This window comes from Dioscorea cayenensis, chromosome 4 (genome assembly GCF_009730915.1).
Source record: "Dioscorea cayenensis subsp. rotundata cultivar TDr96_F1 chromosome 4, TDr96_F1_v2_PseudoChromosome.rev07_lg8_w22 25.fasta, whole genome shotgun sequence".
Taxonomy (NCBI): domain Eukaryota; kingdom Viridiplantae; phylum Streptophyta; class Magnoliopsida; order Dioscoreales; family Dioscoreaceae; genus Dioscorea; species Dioscorea cayenensis.
Window position 1 is genome coordinate 2,225,025 of NC_052474.1, and position 24,806 is coordinate 2,249,830.

The 24,806-nt window shown below is 35.8% G+C and overlaps 3 protein-coding genes across 4 annotated transcripts; all 3 read right to left on the reverse strand.

The window, feature by feature from the left end:
* Positions 1-3,230: 3,230 nt before the first annotated feature.
* LOC120259498 (wall-associated receptor kinase 5-like) lies at positions 3,231-6,157 on the reverse strand. The gene is made up of 3 exons (XM_039267113.1): positions 5,112-6,157; positions 4,835-4,996; positions 3,231-4,544 (listed from the first exon to the last, which is right to left on the reverse strand). The coding sequence occupies exons 1-3, from the start codon at positions 6,076-6,078 to the stop codon at positions 3,343-3,345; spliced, it is 2,331 nt and encodes a 776-aa protein (XP_039123047.1). The 5' UTR covers positions 6,079-6,157; the 3' UTR covers positions 3,231-3,342.
* A 7,972-nt stretch (positions 6,158-14,129) lies between these two features.
* Positions 14,130-16,725, reverse strand: LOC120258524 (wall-associated receptor kinase 5-like). Its single transcript, XM_039265967.1, has 3 exons — positions 15,786-16,725; positions 15,546-15,701; positions 14,130-15,425 (listed from the first exon to the last, which is right to left on the reverse strand). Exons 1-3 carry the CDS (start codon positions 16,648-16,650, stop codon positions 14,242-14,244), a joined length of 2,205 nt encoding a protein of 734 aa, XP_039121901.1. The 5' UTR covers positions 16,651-16,725; the 3' UTR covers positions 14,130-14,241.
* A 902-nt stretch (positions 16,726-17,627) lies between these two features.
* On the reverse strand, positions 17,628-21,262 carry LOC120258525 (protein BCCIP homolog). Of its 2 annotated transcripts, XR_005536012.1 has the most exons (10): positions 20,928-21,262; positions 20,590-20,844; positions 20,289-20,498; positions 20,070-20,135; positions 19,669-19,761; positions 19,524-19,580; positions 18,395-18,497; positions 18,266-18,309; positions 17,912-18,176; positions 17,628-17,832 (listed from the first exon to the last, which is right to left on the reverse strand). XR_005536012.1 is itself a non-coding variant. In XM_039265968.1 (9 exons), exons 2-7 carry the CDS (start codon positions 20,842-20,844, stop codon positions 18,399-18,401), a joined length of 780 nt encoding a protein of 259 aa, XP_039121902.1. In that variant the 5' UTR covers positions 20,928-21,262; the 3' UTR covers positions 17,628-18,176; positions 18,266-18,309; positions 18,395-18,398. The 2 variants fall into 2 exon arrangements, 1 of the variants encoding a protein (XP_039121902.1); XM_039265968.1 differs by having other exon boundaries at positions 17,628-18,176.
* Between the last annotated feature and the right edge of the window lie 3,544 nt (positions 21,263-24,806).

Consider the following 24,806-nt stretch of genomic DNA (forward strand, 5'->3'; position numbering starts at 1 on the left):
ATAATAATAATAATAATAATAATAATAATAATAATAATAATAATAATAATAATAATAATAATAGTTTTATTAATAATCATGTTTGTTATTATAAAATTTTCTAACAGTTTCACTCATCATCCTCCAATACATGCACTACCCAAATTTGTGCAAGCTTAGTTGTTCGGTAGATGCTTTCTTTAGCTTTTTCTGAATTTGTCATAATTCTTAAACCGATAAGCTAATAGAAGTGTGGGATATTAGCTTATGTATAAAGCCTAAACAAGAAATGACGTCCTGATTAACTTAGAGCTAGGTCCCTAACTAATGAAAAGTCTGGGATATATGTTTGGGATTATAATTATAATTATAATTTTATATAAATATATAAAATGTATTATACATTACTAAACATTTGAAAAGCAATAACACAAAATTTCAACAAACAAATAGTCTCTTTTATAATTTGTAAGTATCAATTTAATATTTTAAATAAAATCCAACAAACATGTCATAATAGTTTAATATAATTTAAAAAATAAATTTAAGCAAAACACAATATAGTAAATCAAAAATAAATTTTATATATTACACTTTCTGTTTACATACTTATTATTTATATATATATATATAGCTGGGTGGATTCGACTTGATTAGTCCACCGATACTTGGCTAGGTTAACCTATTCGATCCGGGATTTTTTTTTATCTGATCCGATGACCTCGCTTGGTTCAATCAAACGGGGTTCACTTTTCCTTTTTATTGTTTTTCGTGCGACTTGTCTGACTGAAGCCTATTATGAGGCCCAAAGCCCTTTTTATTTGTAATTAACAAAATTAGTTTTTTTTTAATAAATTAGTGGTTTATTCATCTTATTTAAAAAAAAAAATAGGTTTTTTTTTAGAGAGTGTGGAGACCAAGAGAAAAAGTTGTCATCGGCCCATCATCCTTCCCATTTGTGAAGGTGACATGACTAATTTATGTGATCATGACTCCTTTGGGGAAATTAGTTTATATTGATTGGTTGTCTCACTACTCATTCTGTGCCGTGGTAATTAAATTTAATATTGATGGTATTTATATAATACTCAAAGTTGCATGGTGATAGTTAAATATAATTTTATGAAGTACTCAGATTTAAGCTGACATACTCAGTAATTCAGTATCTGGGCACATGATTCCATGAACAAACTCCATTAAATGTTATATATATATATTAATAATAGACGATAAACGCCTTTTTTATATGAATATAAATGCAGTCACGGCGATCTGGCTAGGATGTCTGATATATATATAGTATAAAAATAATATAAAAATTTTGAATTGAGCAATATATAAAGCGATGCAATTAACAATATATATAAAGTATATGTTACATATATCTTGTTGGTCAGTAGATGCTTTCTATATCTTTTCTGGACTTGTAATAACAGTGAACTGATTAGCTACTTGAAGTGTCAGATATGATATTATTAAACAAACATATGAATCGCCTTGATGATTAACTTAAGGCCCCGTTTGGATTGCGGAATAAGAATGGGAAGGGGGGGAATGAGAAGAAGGGAGGAGTGTGAATGAGAATAGGAAATGGGAGGACTAATGATAAGGTGTTTGGTTGGAGGATTGAGAGTTAGGAATAGGAAAAAGTATGAGAGAAAATATGAGTATAATTACAGCTATGCCCTTGTATACAAATGAGATGATATTTTACAAAACAATAGTTTATATTTAATAGTAAATAATTATTATAATTATCATTAAATATTTCTAATATATTTAACTATTTTTAATTTATTGTTATTAAATATTTCATCTAATTAATATAACTTAAAAATAAATTATTATTTTTAAATAATAAATAATTAGCATGATTTATAATTATTAAGTATTTATAATATATTTAATTATTTATTTTAATTAATTAAAATAAAAATATTATAAAGTAATTAATATAATGTAACAAATGTTTGTTATATTAATTAATAAATAAATAACGTGATTTATTGTTATTTAATATTTTTAATATATTATAATTGTAATTAACTATTTCAACTAATTAATATAATTTAACAATTATTTATTTATTAAATAAATAAATAACTAATATAAATTTATTATTATATAGGAGGGGTATAAAAAGTCGTTTCATTCTAGAGATTAGAATCACCGATTTTTGGGAGGATTGGAAATCTTACACGTCGTCTTACCATTCCTAAAGTCCAACTCGTTTTATTCACTACTTTTTCCGTTCTTAGACACGTGGGTTTAAACGTCGTGAGTACGTCATTCCCACTCCTAAGGCATGAATCCATGAACCAAACGCCCCCTAAAGCTTGACCTCTTAAGAAAAGTCTAGGATATAAATTAGCATGATGGTCAACATATGAGAATGTCTAATCTTTGTCTCTTTCAATATCACAATCTTACATGGAATGAGCCAAATACCACGAAGAGAGTTTTTCATTTTTTTCTCATCGTCTTCATCTACAGCAAGATTAACGTAAGAATTTTCTAGCCATCTTTATTTATCCCTTTCCAGTCATGATATGAACAGGTCGTCGGAACCTTTTCTTATTTTCTTGGTTATTTGTCCCTTCTCTTGATATTCTTTATGTTGACTTCAATGACCCAAGTCTTTAGCGTGGCTTGGGTGACCTTTCGCATGCGTTTCTTGTAATTAATATGGCTAATTTCTGTTAGCACATATTTGATTCAGTATGGAAACTCTGCATTTTCGGTTGGGTTGATGATAAGTTTCTCAAATTCAGAAAGTGATGTTGAAGAGAATACTCAGAACCTATCGGTGGCTGCACAGAAGCTAAAACAGTGTTGACTTGGTCATAGATTAGGCTACTGTGGTACTTATTAGTGTGGAAATTCAGCAACCTAGTTAATGGATTGGTACATGTGGAGCTGCTTGATTGGATGTTTGCTTTTCCTGTTTTAAAACCTTTTGTCTGCTGCCATGTTGGTATGCGCTTCAATTATCATGATCTTTAAATTCAGCATGTTATGTTTTCCTTTGTTTGTTAAGCTAAAACAAGAGAGCTTTGTGTGAGTTTAGAGTTAGATTTCAAAACCTTCTGTCTCATCAAGTGATTCATTTGATTGGGTCCCAAGTACTAGTGTCATTACTCAAAACCAAGGATTTGATTTGTGTTTTATCTATCTATATATATATATTTTAAATGGATAGCATTTTAACTTAAGAGTGTGCATGATGGTTAAGTGTATTTTTACACTTGTAGTATTCAATAGTCCTTGACTTGCAATTTTATGTGATTATTTGTACAACTCATCGTAAAATTTAGCACAGGGCCGGGCTACAATATATATATATAAGTCTAGAAAAGAATGACACTAGATTCCAGAGCTGTAAATGTGGCTAACGGATGATTGTGATTCACTTGGAATATGGCTTTCCATGCTTTTCATGGAATCTTGTGTGGACATGTCACTGAATGCCAAACTTGTTGTAGGACTAGTTTTAATATCCTTCCCCTTTTGCACAAAATGCTGGTTGGCGAGCCTTCTCAGGGCCTCAAGCTCAACTGCAACTTCTGCCATTGCCGGTCGTTGTTCCCCTTTAACATTCAAGCATTTCTCTGCAAGCTGAGCCACTGCTAGCAACTGCACTATCCCAGCCTCTTCTATAGTCTCCTTATCAAACCCTTCAATCAACCTGTTTTCCTCCACTAATGTAACAAAATGAAAGATCAAGTTGCCATCATCTTTTAACCTGTCAAATGACACTGGATTCTCCCTGGTCAGCAACTCCACAAGAACCACCCCAAAGCTATACACATCGCTCTTATCAGTCAGTATGCCAGTGTGGAAATATTCCGGGTCTAAGTAACCAAGTGTCCCTTGCACCACTGTTGTGACATGAGTCCTGTTATGAGGGACAAGTCTTGAAGCTCCAAAATCCGCAACTTTAGCAGTGTAGTTCTCATCCACGAGTATGTTTGAAGACTTAACGTCCCGGTGAATGATGGGTGTGGAAGCCACTCCATGCAAGTAGGCTAATGCTGCAGCGGTTTCCACTGCAATTCTCAGACGGATTTCCCAGTTCATGGGAGAAGTAGCTAAAGTTCTCACAGGGTGAAGATGCTGGAAGAGTGTTCCATTGGAGATAAACTCGTAGACCAGCAAAGGGACTTGAGTCTCTAAACAACAGCCCAAGAGCTTAACTACGTTCCGGTGATTGACCTGAGAAAGGATTACAACTTCATTGATGAATGGTTCAATTTGGCTCTCGTCTACTAGTTTTGATCTCTTGATGGCCACTGGTTGATTGTTGGGGAGTATTCCTTTATATACGGTTCCGTATCCTCCATGGCCAAGTATTCGGCTTTCATGGAAGCCATCGGTGGCGAGCTCAAGCTCTTTGACCTTAAATATCCGAACAATCGCAACTTGGGAAGAGACGTGTTGTTGTAGCAATAAGCCTCCATTTTTAAGGTAGTACTTCTGTTTACCTCTCCGGATCTTGTGTTTCTTGAATGCCCAGTATGACCAGAAGCTTATTATGCAGATGGTGATTAGAGAGGCTAACCCCACACCTACAAGTACAACAAAAGTGAACTCTATCAAAAGGCATGTATGTATGTCACTGACGATAAGTCAATAGTCTTCTTGGTTCCTCTTACAAACTTACAATTTATTAATTTATAGCTAGAATAGCTAGAGATAAGTCAGCATTAACCTATACATACTAAAGATCATTTAAAGCTGAAAAACAACAAGAGAAAGTAGGAATAACAAGCTGGTCCTACCTCTTTGCCGAGATATAAGACATATATGCTCAAGGGGTATATATATATATATGGGCATACGCGGAAGAAAAGATTACCGAGAACTATATCAAGAGGCGGTAACCTCTTGCAGCCACTTCCAGATGGTCTACGTCTACCATCACCTTTGGTCCCAAAAGGGCAACTGCATTCATACCCTCCTTCTGTGTTTGTGCATTTACTCTCACAATCACTCTGTCCCTCAGCGCATTCATCAATATCTAACATGAATAGAATCAACCATATATATATATATATATAGTTATTAGACTAATTAAACAAGCCAGGCAAAAGAGCACTAATTAAAAGACTACGTACTAAAAGTTCTATATATACCTTTGCACCCATTTCCATCTTTGAAGTATGGATTGCCCCGATATCCATCACTGCAATAGCAACGATAGCCTACACCTTCCACGGAGTTGTTGCAGTAGCTATTCTTTGAGACACAGGCACAGTTGCTATTCCCTGGAAAGCAGGCTTGCGCGCATGTCTTATTACCAATGGACCAATCGAGCACCACCTCCATGCCTTCCTCGTTCATATTCTGCCTCTGAATACTGAGATTCTGCCTTGAAAACGTGAACTTGTCTGGGTCCATTACAAACACCTTGCTACACTCCCCATAATCCTCGTCTCCTGTCAAGTTCTTGTATTTGGGATCCACCCCCGGCCGGGCTTTAAATTTGGGCGCTGCGCCGGTGATGTTGCGAATGCTAATGAATTTCAAAGGGATGATCTTGAGACCAGCAGGGATCTTGGCCTGGCAACAACCCACGCCGGCGCACACGCCGTCAGTGATGCTATCTTCTGAGATACAGAAGGATGTGCAGCCCGTAGAGACTGTGCTGTGATCAGGAGCAAGGATAATAGCAAACGCATCGCAACCGACGACGATGAGCTTGTTCATGGTGTGAGAGAAGGTGTAAGGAGTGTTTTCCAGGTTTACTATGGGTTCTTTGCCTTGGTCTTGGCTTTCCTCCAGGGAGCCTCTGGCGCACCGGGACGCAAAGGTTTTAAGAAGGACTCTGATTTGGCCGTCTGATGAGATGCTTTTGACTTCAACTAAGTTATTGTCCAGCTGCACCATCATTGGGTTGCTGGGGTTGCTGGAGTTGCATAGTATCTCGAACCCGCGCATTGGCTCCGGTGTAGACACGTTGGGGATTCCAAATGGGTAGTGGATGTTGCATGCTGCTGGGACGTCTTGTTGTTGTGTAACTGAATATTGACTCACAGAAGAGAAACAAGGTTGGATTAAAGGTAAGAGTTTCAGCACTATCAACAACCAAGAGTACTGCATGTTTCTCTCCTCTCCCTTCCCTTTCTCTCTGTGTGTGTGTGTGTGTGTGTGTGTGGTCTGGCTTGTAATTGTAAAGGGATGAGCTTGACTTGACTCTTCTGCAATTAAAGCACTTATTGGAATTTTTTTGTTTGATGTTATTGTGTTTCTTTCATCTTTTGGCCCACTGGAAATTGTTTCATGGATTTATTTGCAAACTGCGTCTTTGCTTCATTGCTTTGTTGGTTGGAAATTAGCGGGGAGCTTGGTCTTTGACTGTTCATTCTAATCAACTTGTTTGATACTTTTGAAAAGTATATACACTACGTCAAATTCAGCTGTACTTTTCACCCAATAAAAAAAAAGTCATGCAAATAATGGAACACCTCACCTTTAACCAAAAATTATTTTTGCCATGTTTTGATCTACTTGAATTAGTAGGCAGGTGAACAGTGGCCAAAACTTTTTTTAAAAAAAAAAAAAAATCACCTCTTAAAATGTGAATGAGTTTTTTAAATTTTATTTCATAATTTTTATTATTTTGTGACTTTTCTTTGGGTAGAGTTATTGTCAAGAGAATAATACAATAATCTTTTTCAAAAAAAAAAGAATAATTCAATGCACATGTGAGCTTTCAAAATCAAATGAAGAGACTTGTATCATAGATGAACTATTCTATATAATGATAGATTTAACTCTTTTGTAAAGACCTTTGTTACACTGGACTTCTAAATTTGATTTTAATAACTAATTACTTAAAACATTGTTACAATATTTTAATAAAAACACATTTTCATGTTTCTCCAAAATATTGAGCATTGAATCTTCTATAATATATATATATATATATTTTTTAAAAAGTGGATAAATCACTTTAATTAAAAGAATCTTCTATAATACTAGGTTATAACTTTGTAAAAATGAAATATTTTCAATAATATAGTAATTTGGATACAAATTAATAACTTAGCCTAAAACTATTGTGATCCAAATGAAGTTTAGGCATCAACATGCCTTCATGACAATTTGGTAAATCTTTTGTTAGGTCCAAGGGTCCTTTCATGTGCAAGGCCTCAATAGAAATTAATAGTCTATATGTAGGTCATTTTCTATAAATTCCTAAATAATAAAATAAACTGAAAACTCTAACAAATGCAACTTCCTATAAACTAGAAAATTTTTAATCAGATTAAAATTACAAATAGATGACAAAAACTTTAAATTCTCAAAGTGATAAAACTTTTGCGCATATATATATATATACCCCACCAATTTCTTATATACAAACTTTCAAGAATAGGGGAGGAGCCCTTATATCCAATCCCTTTAGGTTTTTTTTTTGGGATATTTTGGAGCATTTTATATTGCAGTGTTGTAGTCCTCTTTGGCTATACATGACATACAGCCATATAGGTGATTATAATCCCTTTCTCAAATCTTGTCAAAAAATTTCTTTTAATTCCTTAATGGCATATTTTTATCCGTGAGGGATTCTACTTTCGATGAAGTTACATTAACGAGGGACTTATAAAAATTAAACTCTTGCATCTTACCTATGCCTCAGCTCCTGATTAAAGTGGATAAACCACAAAATCAGCTCCTTTTCCTTTTTATTTATTTAATTTTATTTTTTTTGGGTGGAACCTTCTCCTTTTATGCATATTCATGCATAAGAGCTCTTAATTTCTATAAATATGCTCTATTTTTGATGATCCTTATGTTTGTAATTTTTAAAGTTTGTATCACATTGATTGAAGTGTACATGTAGGTACACATTGGCTTGACAATCAAGTTTAAGTTGATGGATATGAAGAATACAGTGAGGTTAAATATCACTCCTGCGAGATAAGATAATTTTGAGGTCCTGTGGAATTGCAATTGAACAACATAACTCATTGCATTATAAAATTCATGTCAACGAAATACTTTGGGTGGTTTAATAAGATAATCCACTGTGAGCTAGTAAGTTGTTGAACATAACTGGCATAATCTGGTTGTCTTTGATTGTATTTGTGTGTCTCCTTTTTAAATTGTTTCTTGTTTCCATAAAACACTGGCTCAGAATAAATATTATACAATCTGGGGAGGAGGAATCTCTGCTTAGAGTGGATATTGGCGGTGGCTTAGTTCTCCTGTGCAAGATATTAATTATGAAAGATAATTCTAAGATCCTCTGAATTGACTCAGGTATTGTTGCACTCAATGTTGATGCTGGTTCTGGTGGATTCTTGAGGTATTCCTGCGCCGGTTGTTACCATCAGTGAGATATTAACAAACAAATGTTGCTAATTAAAATTTGGCCCCACTAGTTGGTCTTACTGTTGCATATCATACCTTGGTCTGTTTATGGGGCGCACCCAACATTTATCCTTCTGCACTCCAATGAGGTCTTTGTTCAATTTAATTCCACAGTTGGATCCAAACATGAGATTTGGCCTGACTCTGCAGAGCAATCCTTTGAGGCAATCTCCGGTCCAATGGTAGATGCTTTCATCTCATGCCATGCTCTCAATCTTTGGAAGCAGATATATTAGCTTTAATTGTTTATAGTTGTAGTATCTATTGAAATGGGTTTGGGCTAGCTTTCTTCAATTGCGATCATCTATGATTAATTCAGTATGAAGACTTTCTCCTGTGTATCGTGTTGCACGTAAAAGGATGCTTGTTCACAAATGTTCCTGCCTGAATTTGATTGATCAATTCGACACAAACCAGGTGAACAATTGCCATGTGCATTGAGAATTTGGAACAGTCAATTTGGAGCTGTGGTCTGAGTAGAGGCCAGTTTCCAAGGACACCCCTCTGATGATTTCGCACCAATATGAGGTAATGGCAATCTCACAGCTTTGAACTGCTGCTCACAAATTTTTAATGGAACAACACTCTGCTATGAATTAAGATAATAATGATGATGCATATGCCCATAATCCAGATTTTTTGGCCATTAATTAACTCGAAACCAGAGGTTGATATGTGTATGATCATATTGCTGTTGATTTATTTTAATTTGTTATTGTTATTTTGGTGCAACTGGTGTTTGCATAAGATGCGTTGACTGGATTATTCTTGCATTGTCTTGCTTTGTCAGTAGTTAAATTCATCTTAATGCATTCCTATACTGCAAATGATTTTGAGTGGGTTTACTAGTAATGTGTGTTGGATTTGATTTGTATAAGAGCTGGCTTGAGCTGATGCCAGTCAAATCTCATTGTAGCATTAAATTTTTTCAGTATATTTGAATTCTTGTTCTTTGTGGAAATTAGTCTTTAGTGATCGGTTGTCTCACTACTCAATTCTATGTTGTGATAATAAAAAATAGAATCTTTATTATTATTATTATTATTATTTTGGTAAAACGAGCAAAGCTCAAGAAAAACAAAAAGAATAAACATTAGGCAAAGATGCCAGCACAGGAGAAGATCTCAACGAGTCAGAAAGGTAGTTGCATTCCTTTAGCAAAAAGGGTGAGGGAAGGATTCAGCCGAGCGTTAAGAGCAATTCGATCAGCGACAATGTTATCTTCACGATCAATCAGGTGCAAACTGGGGTCATTCAGACATTGAAGGAGGTGCATTCCAAAAATATAATCTTTATGGTATTTATATTTTTACAACTGGGGTCAAATTCATATAGTTGGATGGACTCTGTTGGACTAGTTCACTAGGTACTCGGCTTGGTTTGCCGGTTCGATTTCTTACCTTGGATTTTTATATGATCGGATCTGATGACCTTGTCGGTCTAGTGGAATGGGGGTAAATTGGGTTTTAAAAGGTTGCTTGTCCTTGACAAAGCCTTTTCTTATTGTTGTGTTCTTATGTCATTTTTCCTTTTTAATGTTCTTCATGCTGCATTTGAACTCAAGCCGGCCTTCATCCAAATGGTCCAACAATCATGTTCATTCCATGGCTTACCAAATGAAAACCTCAATGCACATTTGAGCGTTTTTGAGTTTTGTGATATGTTGAAGCTAAATGGGGTCTCCAATGATGCTATCCGTTTGAGGGTTTTCCCTTTCTCATTGAAGTCAATGGCTAAGGAATGGTTGCAAACACTACCTAGGGCCTTGGTGACTACTTGGGACCAACTAGCGAAGCTATTCTTGACTTGTTATTTCCTTCGGGGATAACAACCAAGTTTCGACATGACATCGCCTTTTTCACTCAACAAAAGGAAGAAACACTTTATGAGGCATGTGAGAGGTACGACGACCTTTTGAGGCGTTGTTCACAACATGGTTTGCTGGGTTGGATGGAGGTCCAAACATTCTATCAAGGGTTGACTCCAATTGTGCGACAAACTATTGATGCCGCAGCTAGTGGAGCCGTTGCGAACAAGACACCAGAGGAGGCTAGGAAACTATTTGATGATATGGTGATGAATAGTTACCAATGGATTTATAGGGGAAAACAAGTGAAAGCTACTGGGGTGTTTGAAGAGGATGCGATGACGGCCTTGGTGACTCAAGTAGAGTTATTGAGCAATAAGATAGATAGAATGATAACTCCACGAGAGGCTACCGTTATGTCTTGTGAAACTTGTAGCAGAGGTCACTTTATCACTGATTGCCCCATTGTTAGTGTATCTTTAGGATAAGTTGAGCAAGTTGATTTTATTAGTGGAATGAACCTACCACAAGGAATCTTTATGGTTCCACTTATAATTGCCATCAACCCATCATCTTTCGATTGTGAAGGTGATATGATAGAAATAAAATTATCATCGACCCATTATCCTTCCAATGTGAATGTGACATGTCACTCCATGAACCCGGCTCTTCGGACCCGGTGCCCCGACAAACGGTCGCACACCCATGGGTTGGAACCCTGTAAGCATGCAAAGCCTTAGAACTGTTCTCACAACAAAAATATAACCTCAAAAATTATAATTTCAAATACCAAAACAATATAAAAATTCAAATACAAAGAAATTTATCCTAAAACAGAATTCACATACCAACACAAACATAAAGACGACTAAATTAAAAGGGAACACAAACTTTCTCACTAGCCAAGTAAGTTGCTTGACTAACTATTTACTCTTTATCTGAAAAGTTAACAACATGATTATGAGCTTCACAACCCAATAAGTACCCATTAAAAAATATCGGGATCATAAAAATTTCAAAATTCCAAAACTCAAACAAATATAACAAAATACAAGTTTATTTGAATAAAATTCCGAAGATAAGTTTTTCAATAAAACATAACTGATCAAAAAGTCAAGCATATATGTCCCACAAATAACTATTGTCAAAACAAAATGTTAGAGGTCATATGTTTACCCTCGGTTACCCGAGCCAGAATTATCAAAAGTCGTTATTCTTCACCGACAGAACGGTGGGAAATTATAGTTTCTATTTCACAAATAAATGTTGACACGGTCAATGTTTAACCCACAATGACAGAGTTATTGCAAAGTTAGTTGGGGACTACAAGTTGTTATGTCAAAATACGTAATGTCCAAACATTTATCAGAACAGAATACATAAATTTGATGATTCCGTTTTCTGATAAAAATAATTCCAATTCATTTCCAAAACTAAATACTTACATACAAATTACAAATAATAAATAAATAAATAAATAAGTAATTCAAAATATAAATCGAAATAATAAGCATTTTTCTCAAAAATTTCAGAAATTCAAAAAGACTAGAATTTTCAAGTATATACATATAATAGGATTTATATGTGGGATACTTACCTAATTAACGACCATATTTTGAATTCTTTCACCAATCGAGTTTTCTTAGGAAGTCCTATATTTGGGAATAATCTATCAGAATTACAAGTAAATGAAATTCTAAAATTCACACGAATGCAAAAACATATTCAAACACTAACAAAACTACCAAGGTCGAGACTAATAACAAATTCCCCTACGAACCTTAAGATTGAATCAACATAGCTTTGCAAATTATAACCCAAATCAGAAATTTCAATATTCTAAGAAAACTAGACATTTACATCTATAACATATCCAAATCTCACAATTGTTTGAGATCTACCGAATTTAAACCATCATTTTTAGAATTCATAAATATCTAAACCAATAGTTTCGGACATGCCTATTTCAATACAGATATCTCACAACATATAACTTCAAATAAGATAAAACTTTAAGAAGATATAATTAGCTCAAAATGGAACAACTTTTGTATTAAATATGAGTCCTGATTCAACTTTAAGATCATCAAATTCTCAAATCAATCTTCATGCTTTCTGCAGAAATGCCATTGAGCACACCTATAGAAATCTGATCATATCTCACAATTTACAAGGGTAAAAATTCTAAAATTTGGCAGAGGCAAAGATAACATCTTCTTCTACAACTTTATTATATAAGTCTAAATCTAAATCAGACTCTACAATCATGAATTAAATTAACAAATTCTCAAGGGCTAAACAGAAAAGCTGTTCGTGTCACCTGAGTTTAAAGCCTATAATTTACAAGATACTATCCTAAAAATTCTGAAATTTGGAAGGTATTTAGCTAACGTCAAACTCTACAAGTTTCTTATTTTACTCTCCTCCAAATTATGCCTTTAAGACCCCTAAAATTGAAGAGGAGGTTCTGCCATTATCAAAAACGAAATTTGAAACCTATCAAATTAGTCTAAAACTACTCAAACAAGAAGCTAACATTACCCATCCATCACTAATATCCGACATTAACATATCAAGATCTAAAAAAATAACAATAATAATTCTACAATATTTTTTAAAGATTCGAGGAAGAGGGTTCTTACCTCATCAATAACAATGAATCAACCAAACCCCTGATGGCGAGATTCTTCTCTTTTCTTCATCCCGGTACCACACGTAATTAAAAAAAAAAGTCTAGATTTTACTTTTTCTTAAACGACAAGACTAAGATAGGAGACAAAAGATGCATAGGGTTTTATAAAAAAAATAACTGAAACATAAAATATAAAATTAAAATAAATAAATAATAAATAAACGTAACCACGGAGAATTTTAAAAAAATGGTGGGGCCCACATGACATGACTAATTTTTGTGATCATGACTTTGGATTATTTTTCTTTGTGAAATTAGTTTCTATTGATCGGTTGTCTCACTGCTCATTCTGTGCCGTGGTAATTAAATTTAATCTTGATGGTTATTATATAGTATTCAAAGTTGCATGGTGATAGTTAAATATAATTTTATAAAGTACTCGGACTTAAGCTGCCATACTTAAAATTAATGTTTTAGTTTTCATCATGTGATGGTTGAATCAGTAATTCAGTATCTGGGCACATGATTCCATGAACAAAGTCCATTAAATGTTACGTCTTAATGATCAGTAGATGCTTTCTATATCTTTTCTGGACTTGTAATAATAGTGAACTGATCATTAGCTAATTGAAGTGTCAGATATGAGATTAAAAAACAAACATATGAATAGCCTTGATGATTAACTTAAAGCTTGATCTTTTAAGAAAAGTCTAGGATATAAAATAGTATGATGGTCAAAATATGAGAATATCTAATCTTTGTCTCTTTCAATATCACAATCTTAAATGGAATGAGCCAAATACCATGAAGAGAGTTTTTCATTCTTTTTTCATCGTCTTCATCTACAGCAAGATTAACGTAAGAATTTTCTAGCCATCTTTATTTATTCCTTTCCAGTCATGACATGAACGGGTCGTTGTGATGTTCCTAACCGTTTCTTATTTTCTGGTTTATTTTGTCCTTTCTCTTGATATTATTTATTTTGACTTGAATGACCCAAGTCTTTAGTGTGGCCCGGGCTCCCTTTCGCAAAAGTTTTCTGTAATTGATATGGCTAATTTCTGTTTGCACACATTTGATTCGATGTGGAAACTCTGCATTTTTTGTCGGGTTGATAATAAGTTTCTCAAATTTAGAAAGTGATTCATTTGATTGGATCCCAAGTATCATATCATTATTCAAAACTTCGCAGGGATTTGATTTGTGGTTTGTGTATATATTTTTTTTAATAAAAAAAAAATTGATCACTTTTTATGATTAGAATATGCATGGTGAAGCGTCTTTTCTTATTTAAAAAAAAAAAAGCGCATCTTTTGCACTTCTGGTATCCATATGTTCTTGACTTGCAATTTTATGTGATTATCATTATCTCATCGTAAAATTTAGCATAGGGGCTACAATTAATACAGAAGTCTAAAATAGAATTTGACACTACATTACAGAGCTGTTACCGTGGCTCACGGATGATTGGTTCACTTAGAAGATGGCTTTCCATGCTTTTCATGGAATCTTGCATGGCCGTGTCATATATTGTAAGACTTGTCGAAGTACTTGTTCGGTAAACCTTCCCCTCTTGCACAAAATGCTGGTGCATGAGCCTTCTCAGGGCCTCGAGCTCAACTGCAACTTCTTTCATCGTCGGTCTCTCTTCCCCTTTGACATTCAAGCATCTCTTTGCGAGCTGAGCCACTGCTAGCAACTGCATTATCCCAGCCTCTTCTATTGTCTCTTTATCAAGTCCTTCAATCAACCTATTTTCCTCCACTAACGTAACGAAATGAAAGGCCAAGTTGCCATCATCTTTTGCCCTGCCAAATGACACTGGATTCTCCCTGGTCAGCAACTCCACAAGAACCACCCCAAAGCTATACACATCGCTCTTATCAGTAAGCAGACCAGTGTGAAAATATTCCGGGTCCAAGTAACCAAGTGTCCCTTGCACCACTGTTGTGACATGAGTCCTGTTATGAGGAACAAGTCTTGAAGCTCCAAAGTCTGATACTTTAGCAATGTAGTTGTCATCCACTAGTATGTTTGTAGACTTAACGTCCCTGTGAATGATGGGTGTGGAAGTCACTCCATGCAAGTAGGCTAATGCTGCAGCGGTTTCCACTGCAATTCTCAGACGAGTCTCCCAGTTCATGTGAGATGCAGCAGAGGTTTTCACTGCATGAAGATGCTGGTAGAGTGTTCCATTGGAGATGAACTCATAGACCAGCAAAGGGACTTGAGTCTCTAAACAACAACCCAAGAGCTTAACTACATTCTTGTGCTTGATCTGAGAGAGGATAACAACTTCATTGATGAATTGTTCAATTTGGGTCTCGTCCACTAATTTTGATTTCTTGATTGCAACTGGCATATCGCCAGGGAGTATTCCTTTATATACAGTGCCATATCCTCCATGGCCAAGTACTCGGCTTCCATGGAAGCCATCGGTGGCGAGCTCTAGCTCTTCTGTTGTGAATATTCGAGCAGTCGCTATTTGAGAAGAGATGTGTTGTTGTAGCAGCAATCCTCCGTTTTGAAGGAAGTACTTCTGTTTGATTCTTCGGATCTTTTGTTTCTTGAGTGCCCAGTATGACCAGGAGCTTATTATGAAGAGGATTAGAAGGAATCCCAACCCAGTACCTACATCACAAGTGCAGAGTAAAATTAAAAGAACATTTAAAACAATTAATTAAAAGTATGTATGTATATATATATAACTAATTAACTGACGGGGGTTTTACTTCAAGTTAATTATATTACCAAGACCTATATCAAGAGGAGCTATCCTATTGCAGCCAATTCCATCTCTTCTACCATCCCCGCTAGTTCCAAAATGACACCTGCATTCATAACTTCCTATTTTGTTTATGCACTTATGGACACAGTCATCCTTTCCCTCAGCGCACTCGTTAATGTCTGACATGCATAAAATTATATATAATTATAAATAATGCCTGTTTTTATTTTAAATTTTTAATCATACAAGACGTATATGTATACCTTTGCATCCATCCACAATGTAGGGGTTGCCCTGAAATCCCTGTTTACAAAAGCAGCGATACCCAAGTAAATCAGAAGAGTCGGAGCAGCTGCTATTATCGGCAACGCAGGCGAAGGAATCCTTGTTTAAACTGGCTTTGTCGCAATTGTCGTTGCCAATGGACCAATCCAGCACTACTTCCTTTTGTTGCTTACCATCACTATAGAGCTCGCGCCTGGAGAATGTGAACTTATTTGGGTCTAGTATGAAGACCTTATTGCACCCAACTTGGCTGTTGTTTTGCGGCGCTCCGCAGGACTGGTCAGAAATGCTTGTGAAGTCTAGAGAGAAGTTTTTGAGGCCTGGTGGAATGGGGACCTGGCAACAGCCCACGCCGGTGCATGCCGAGTTTTCAATGAAGTGATCCTCTAGGGTGCAGAAGGATGCACAGCCAATGGGGTGCATTGCTTCAGTGTGGATAAGAGCACGAGCGTCGCAGCCGATGAGGGTGAACTTGTTAGTGGTGTTATAGGTGTAAGGCGTGCCTTGGAGGTCCGGTATGATTGTTGGGCCTGGTTCGCTAATTCTGGAGCACCTCGAGGTGAAGGCTGTGACAAAGATCCGGATTTGGCCATCTAAGGAGATGTCTGTCACATTGAATGAGTTATCGCCGAGCTTCACCATTGGTTTGCCAGAGTTGCAGTGTATATCGAAGCCGGTCCGTGGCTTCAGTGCAGACAAGTTGGGGATTGCGAACGGGTAGTGGTCGTTGGTGATATTACACGTTCCTGGCATGTCTTGTTCCATAATCGATTGATTCAGATGAAAGAAACAAGGTTGGACAAAGAGGAAGAGTTTCAGTACTATTAACAGACAAGAGTACATGTTTCTCTTCTCTATCTCTCTTTCCCTCTTGCGCTCACTGCGAGTCTCACATGTAATTGTAAGGGGAGATGAGCTTGACTTTTTTTTTTTTGGGAAAGAGAAGCGGGGCGAGCACTAGAAAGCCGGGAACGTCGCATGCCCCGGTGGAGCAGTGGGGGACAGGCACACGCTGCAGCTGAACCACCTGGAGCACACGTCTGCTGATTCACTACTCGCGGCAAAATGTCGCCGGTAGGAAATCGAGCTCACCATGCTGGGTGAGAGGCTACATCGGCGACCCGGTGTCTACGATAGGCGCGAAGGTCGTTGGCGGAGATGAGCTTGACTTGACTCTTCTACAATTAGAGCACCTATTGGAATTTTCTGTTTGGTGTCATCGATATCAAAGTTTGTCCAATGTTTATTTGTATCCACACACTGTGTCTCACTGCTCGTGGTGGAGGGATTAGCTTGACTTTGACTTGGCTTATCTAGTCTAATTGAAGTCTATTAATATTACAGCAGCAAGAGGCTTTGCTTGATTAGAAACTCTGTTGCTTCTTTGTACGTTCCGGCCCAAAGGAAATTTTGGTTTTTTTGTACAAATTAAAATTTGTGAATGTTAGCACAGGTTTATATATATATATATATATATATATTGAAATGTGAGTATGCGCGTGTTGGCTTGGAGCGTAAATTCCACGCTTAGTCTTGCAGAAAATTTGGCATGTACTTGACCCAGACCACGAGTCTAATAACTGCGTTCATTGTATAGTGATCTGTGGCTCATTCCGACAAAGACTCCATGATCTGATAGGTTGAATATTATTAAGGACTTCGACTTTTCCATTGCTAGCTTGTGTATAAAAAATCCATCCAACTAGCTAGGTCACATAACCACCAGAAATGGCAGAAAATCAACCTATTCACAAGTAACTCATTCTTCAACCAAAATAATAAGACCATGAAAAATCAACATTCAAATTGTTGATAAAAAATTTGAACCAATTTAAAGCCATGATAGAATTTGAAAGGAAGGGAAACCGTTAAAACATTAAATTAATCAAGCCATCTATGTTTACTGGCAGAAAAAGCACAACAACATTTACCAGTAATAATTCAGAAAGCATTTCAATTTTGGTTTAGATATAGATCATCCTATCAGATGTTAAGCAAATGAGAAACCCATGCCCATCATCATCCCTGGTGTATTGATGAATGCCATGACTTTTACCAAAAATTCCATCACGAATAAATAAGGGAAAAAAGGAATAATCCTTACCTTGCTCAACAATATCGACAGTCCCATGGTTAAAAGAGTGATGTCTCTGGCATGCTGAGCTACCCAATGCTTAGAGGGGAAATGAAATACCGCAACGTAGTAGCATACCTTCATCTGAAAGTGCACACAACACTGGTTTGTTGCAAAAATCCAGTGTGAGCCTTCTTCAACTCTGTTTAAAGGCTGCGATGCTAACATGTTATCATTCAGAAGTGTAAAATCAGCAGGGTCTTCAACTATGACATTTTCTTATCTATAATATTTCCTGTAAACAATGAAAGATCTTATGAGTGCAAGAACACGCATACAAACACCAGAACAAATTGAATACAAATCTATAAAGAGAAAACTAACCTGGGGAGACAGGGAAGTTCAAATCCAACATGTCTGACACAAAGCTACATCGATGGAAAAAAGAAGCAATTAGAAGATTCAAAGTTCATGAGACATGGGTTCTGAACCATATCATAAATGATACCATACCTCACTAAGATTCAGCTAGTAAAGACTTCAACCTCTCACGGAACTTTGGAACTGCCTCAGCCTTTATGACCATAACAAGGCCTACCGGATTGTAATTCCTTAGCTGCAACAGAAAGCAAGATCCAACATGATTAATTAGTTTTTGCATTCAAGTCTAATTGGCATGTAATTCACTTCAAATTTATAAAAGAAATTGCATATATAACCCTGCAAAGGTAAGCAATTGCTTATATGTCCCAGAACAATCATATTTGCTTCTGTTTGTATTGTCAAAAGTTAATATAAATACTTCTATGACATTAAAAGAAAAAAAAAAAATCAAATTTACACAGAAATTACATATACAATTCTCCAAAAGTGAGAATATATCTCAACAGAATTTGAATCCCTCCACATTATGGAGTTTCAAGAATTCTAGACTAAGAGAGTATTTACCACGATACTGTGTCACGACTGATTATGAAACATGAGGCAGATAACCAAAGTAAAAATTTACATATATTTATTTTATAAACCTAAAGAATCAAATTCATCATATGAACAGGACAGGCATTATCAATAATTTGTCCAAATTGTAATCAAGCAAGAAACATCATTTGAAGGATGTAGCCAATAATTTACTAGACCTTATGCACCCACCAAATACAACTGGTTATGGAAAGGAATGTTACGTACAACATTCCAACAGTAACAAAGGTTGCGCTATCAACTCCCCTTTTCTAGCATAATGGCTCCTATTGACACTAAGATCTTAAAATTGCTTATGAAATCTGCTTACAAACCTTATCTTCAAAATTTAATGTAATAAAAAAATGACACCTCCTCAATAAATATTTTACATGCAAAAACAAAGACCATCGTAATAAAGCAGATAAATTTGCTTACAATGCTAACTGCAAACAATCAAAGTAAATTCGCACAAACATGACTGCCAAAATTTTAAGAATATTAATAAACAAGAAAGTTGAGATGCAAGAATAATTTATATTACTTAATGCATAACAAAAACAAAGGCAATTTATTTATCCACTTAGCAGATGGTGCAACACAGAATATACTCATAGAAGATAGTTACACACTTCTTGATGCCTGAACAGGAGAACATTAATGAATGTTTTCTGCAACGTACCTCGTAGGGAACCAATTGCTCATTGTGTAGTCTAAAGGTAAAGGAAAATGAAGAAAGCTGAAACAAACACAAGAAATGTGTTTAATAACTTAAACAAGTCCAAAAATGGCACAAAAAATAATTTCAACACATAAAAATCCAACACCTCTTGAAAAATTTCATCTTCTGCTTTGATGTAAACAACAGCCTCATTACAATCAGGACTGGTCACTGTCTTCTGCTGGTCAACTTTTTTTCTCTTCAATTTGTCAAATCAAGAGGGCAGATGAGGATCAATAGTCAACACAAGATGAAAGATGTAACAAAGCCCTTGTTAAGAGGCTCAAATCAAACTAAACTACTAGTCATATATTCCAAGCATCTATTTACATTTTCTGATATTCTCCCTAGGTGTTAAAGAAAACAAAAGCCATAACGTAATATAATGAGTCTCAGCTAAACAAACAATAATGAGGAGATTTGAATTTATATATTACTCAGTAAGGCACATATAGCAATATTGCACTGGAGAAAGAAATGACGATAGTATAAACAAAAACTACATACCATGTAGATTCTGGTCACTAAGAGGTAGCACTTGAAATGAAATGAGTCTCGAAGCTCTTGTGTGGGCTTTAAGAAGTACAAGAATCATGTAAGAAAAAGTTCAAACAAAATGCCAGCATTTTAAACAATCCCCAAATTACATAAAGTCAAATGAAAAGGAGAATAAATCAAAATAAGCCAAATGGGTAAACCAATCCAAAGAAGCACAAATCATCCAACCTCATCTTCTGTCGCCCAAGAAACCTCATCAAACAGGGCATCATAGAGAGGAGGCACCAACTGATGTGGGCAGTTGACAAACCTCTGTGAGACCAATAAACCCACTTCGTTTGCTTGCTTTTCAAGCAGAGTTCTCAACTTCTTCTTCACATTTTCATCACCACAAGCTTCAAATAGAAACTTTTTAAGCTCGCGAATGCACTCATGCTCCTGGTACAAGTTCCATCACAAGATCAGTCCATAAGCTGATCAAACAATTCAAAGAACAAACAAATAGTGCATCAAAATTCAAGTCTCTCACTGCGTATCTCCCAAGATTAAGAGCGCTGATGACGGCATACAAATCATCTTCATCATCATTCACCTCGTCACCCTGATCATCGCCGCCATCTGATTTGACGACGGTCCCGACGGTGGTCTGCTCCAAGATGAGATCCACAAATCCACTAAGATCCCAGGGCTTATTGTCCAAGTAGTTCTGGAGAAGCAGTTTCACGCCGCCAAAATCCCCGGGTTTTGGGTCGAAGAACCCGAAATCAGCTTGGATTATTTCCATCTTCCAAAGAAACCAGGAATCAGATACACAAAGCATCAAACCATGAAATCAAATCGAGAAAAATTCAGATTCAGCGTGCTTACCTCCTGCTCCGCTCCGCTCTCCTCCTCATTCACCTCGTTATCTTCATCGTCATCGGAGACTGATGAGGGTCTTTTGGTCGGGGTTGTATGCTTGCAAACTCTGTGTTTAGGATTATGATTCGGAGGGGAGATGGGAGAGGGAACGATCACGGGAATGGCGATTGGAGGCTGAGCAGGAAGAGGTCAGGAAAAGGGAGCGCGCGAAGGGGGAGAAGCCGAGGAAGGGCTGAGGGCGCTGCAGCCGTGAGTGACGGCGCCGCTTCGACGGCCGCCGGTGATTCATTGGAGCTCTACGGGCAAGCAAGGGCTCCAGCGCGGCAGCGCCTCCGCCGCGCGAGCTTTTCAGGAATACGGGAATTTGGAGGTAAATATAATTTCTGCAACTTCTACGGTGTATATATATATATATATATATATATATATATATATGTTTATATATAAACTTTTTTTTTAAAATTTTAAAACATCTCAAATTTTATTTTATCTTAAAAAAACACCAACTAAAAACTTTTTATTTCATTGATTTTTAGAAAATTTACCTACACACTGGGTGCAAAAATGGATATTTAATATAAATTATATTAGCCTGTTAAAAAAAAATTGCATTTGATTCATTTTTATACAAAAAAAATTCTCATGCGGTTTTATTTAGAAAAATTTGTGTATACACACAAATATAAAGCAGAAATGTGTAAATATGTACACACATAAAAAAATATTTATTATATAAATATATATATATATATATATTTTTTATAATTATTTATAATCCACGAGTAGTCCAACCCTGAACCCTAGATCCTATAAGCAAGGAGAAGAATGAAATATGAAATACTACTGCTCTAAAGTATAGGGTAAATATTAATGTTTTAGAGATATATACGTACATTTTAATTTTATAAAAATATACGCTTTACCTTATTATTATTGAATTATGATATGCAATATATAAGTTGATTTACATATAATTAAAAAATGCATTGTATATTAGTCGTTAATATAACTGTGGGTGAGCATTTTTTTTCACTCAATAGTATCCACCGTCTCCATCCACCAGTATATACTGCTATATCGCCTAATGTGTATACATATACATATAAATGTATTAGTGATACCATTCCTATCATAATACTGTAACACTTTACTTTATGTGAACGTTGGGTTTTTGCTTCATGCATTTGGTCTATGAAAGTATGTGCCTGAGAGAGTCAGGGATGCAGTGATTCTTTGATTGACAGAGAACAAGATTTGTTGAAAATTGATATAAGATCGTTGGTGAAGAGTGTACGTTGTTGATATCTTTGTAATGTTGGAATTGTATGAGGGAATTTGAAGAACACATGCTTTGAGTTTTTGGCACTTCCTTCATCCAAATTAACTTTTTCTGAAAAAAGGTAGATTATGAAATTTCAGGGTAACAAGGTTGATGATCTAGCAAGAATACATTGATTATAAATATAAGGGAGTTAATTAGAGAAGATGGATGTGACAAAGATTGCAAGAAGAACAGGTGCTTATGACCAAGAGATTCAATGACCTCCATTAGAAGTAATTAATGATCCATTATTCTTTGCTGCATTCAAAGAGGCCTTTGAGGTTTTCTGATGACAAGCATGTTGCAGGGATTTCACTGCCAGAGCTATTGTTTGTTTACTGTATGTGATTACAAGAGTGCTAGTAATCAATCGAGGAATTTAAAGATATACTTGAAAATGTGATTAACTTACTGTTGCTGGTGTGTGATTGGAAGCATGGCCTGGGCCGGAAGTTGGTGATGATGGCGAAGCAGTGTGTCAGGCCAACGGGAATGTTGCTGATCTCTAATGAGCATGGAGGAGAGTAAGGTTTAGTGTATTGTGTATTCTTGGTCATGTGACTGAGATATTTTGTAAGAGAGAGAATTAATGACTCTCCATATCTATGTGTGTGCGTGCATAGCCAATGGTGATGGCTCTAGTGTAAAGGCATGGCTGTGGACTCGAAAATACCTGCCCTGGCATCATGTCGATGAAGAGACACCAGATGATATATCGAGTCACAAATGTTTTTTTTATTTTATTTGTTTTTATCTTTGTAGGTTCTTCCATTCCTAATAGAGGCAAGCCTCCATTATTAATTACCCCAGACTGAAATCTTAGGAACCTCCGATTAAGGGCTCAAGTATAAATAAAGGCAAGAAAATTTGCAAATTATAAATCTTATTATTTAGTATTTATATATGAACATTATATATATATATCACTGTTGCTGCCTGTGCCTTGTCATTGCGTTGTCTGCCTTGCTGTCGTATTTGATATGCATCTCATTATCGCTTTCAAATTTGCCATTGCCTCAAGATAAAATTTTTTGTTGTTACTTCGGGATGGGCATTTTTATCATGATTTACTACATAAATTCCCCTCATAATCGAAAGAGATAACACCCATTTAACATTTAAATGAAATGTCCCTACTTGCCATGTGTCCTTATATATATATATATATATATATATATATATATATAATTGGGATCATAACCATCGGCGATCTTCACTTTTTACCCTTTATTCATTTTCCATGTACTTTTTCATATGGGTTTTGAAAATTAAGACGGGCATTCATCCCGAGGCAGATCACTTATATTTGCTAAGTTCAATCTTCTTCTTGATCGTATGATTCCAGAAACTGTGGAACACCTCTAATGTATATAGGAGTGATGTATATATATATATATATATATTTCACAACTCACATAATAGTATTGCACGATCTGGACAAAGTCTATCATTAGCAATATGATTATGACTTTTTAATAATGGCAGAAATCACCACATAAGAGTGTAGTATACTGATGTCTATGATCCAAGCATCATTGTTAGAATTGATTTGTTCTTTAAATAATCCCAATAGCAAACTCTAATGCCTCAAAATGCGCAATCCTTTACTTTTAGATATATATATGAATGGTAACACCATTTTCAATACAAAATGAGTATGCCAGTATGAAGCATGCATGCCTATCCATTCATCGAACACCAGTATCACAGTTGATGCCATGATTTATTTATCTATTATTTTATTTTATTATATATATATAACATCATGTTTCCACTATCACCTTGATTCATTATTATAAATGATAGCAAACTCCATCCAAAGGTGACACATGTCATCTGGTCTAATGCCATGACTTCATCAATCTAAATGTTTTTTATTTTTTTATTTTTTTATTTTTTTTTTAGGGCTTAACACACGTCCCATCCACACATCCCATCCTTATTATAATCCCATGCACAAGTTGGTTATTTTTAGTCAATAAACCAGGTTCTTTATGTTGTTCATCTTACTTGTTTCATCTGACTACTAACTCCATCTGAAATTACACTTGGTTTTTGCATCAGATGTCCATAATTCATCAATGATTGTCATGATGAAATGGTTCATAATAAGTCCAGCAGCAAGCATCAACCCGTAGGCCAACTATCACTTTGCTCACCCTGGTCAATGAAATTGAGGTTCCTCAAAGCAACTCAACGAGATCAAACTTGTCATAACTCAAAAGCGTCACGAGCCAATTCTCAATATCCCGATCATTACCTTCAGCCAATATCTCCATAAGCTTGAGAGATTCTTCTTTGAAGTCAACACCAAGATCATCATTCAGCGCTTCTTCATTCCCATCATCCAGAGCTGATGCTGCATCATCACCTCCATCTTGACAATCAGAGATCTGATCAGCCATGATAACATCCGAAGCAAGCTTTTGTTGGGGCTCTGCAAGCTCTTCTCTATCCGTGACGTCTATGTGAAATAGTGTGATCACCAAGTCGGCGATTGACAGCCGTAAGGGCTCTTTAGACATCTTGGCAGCAAGTTGTAGGTTCTCTCATGTATAATATTG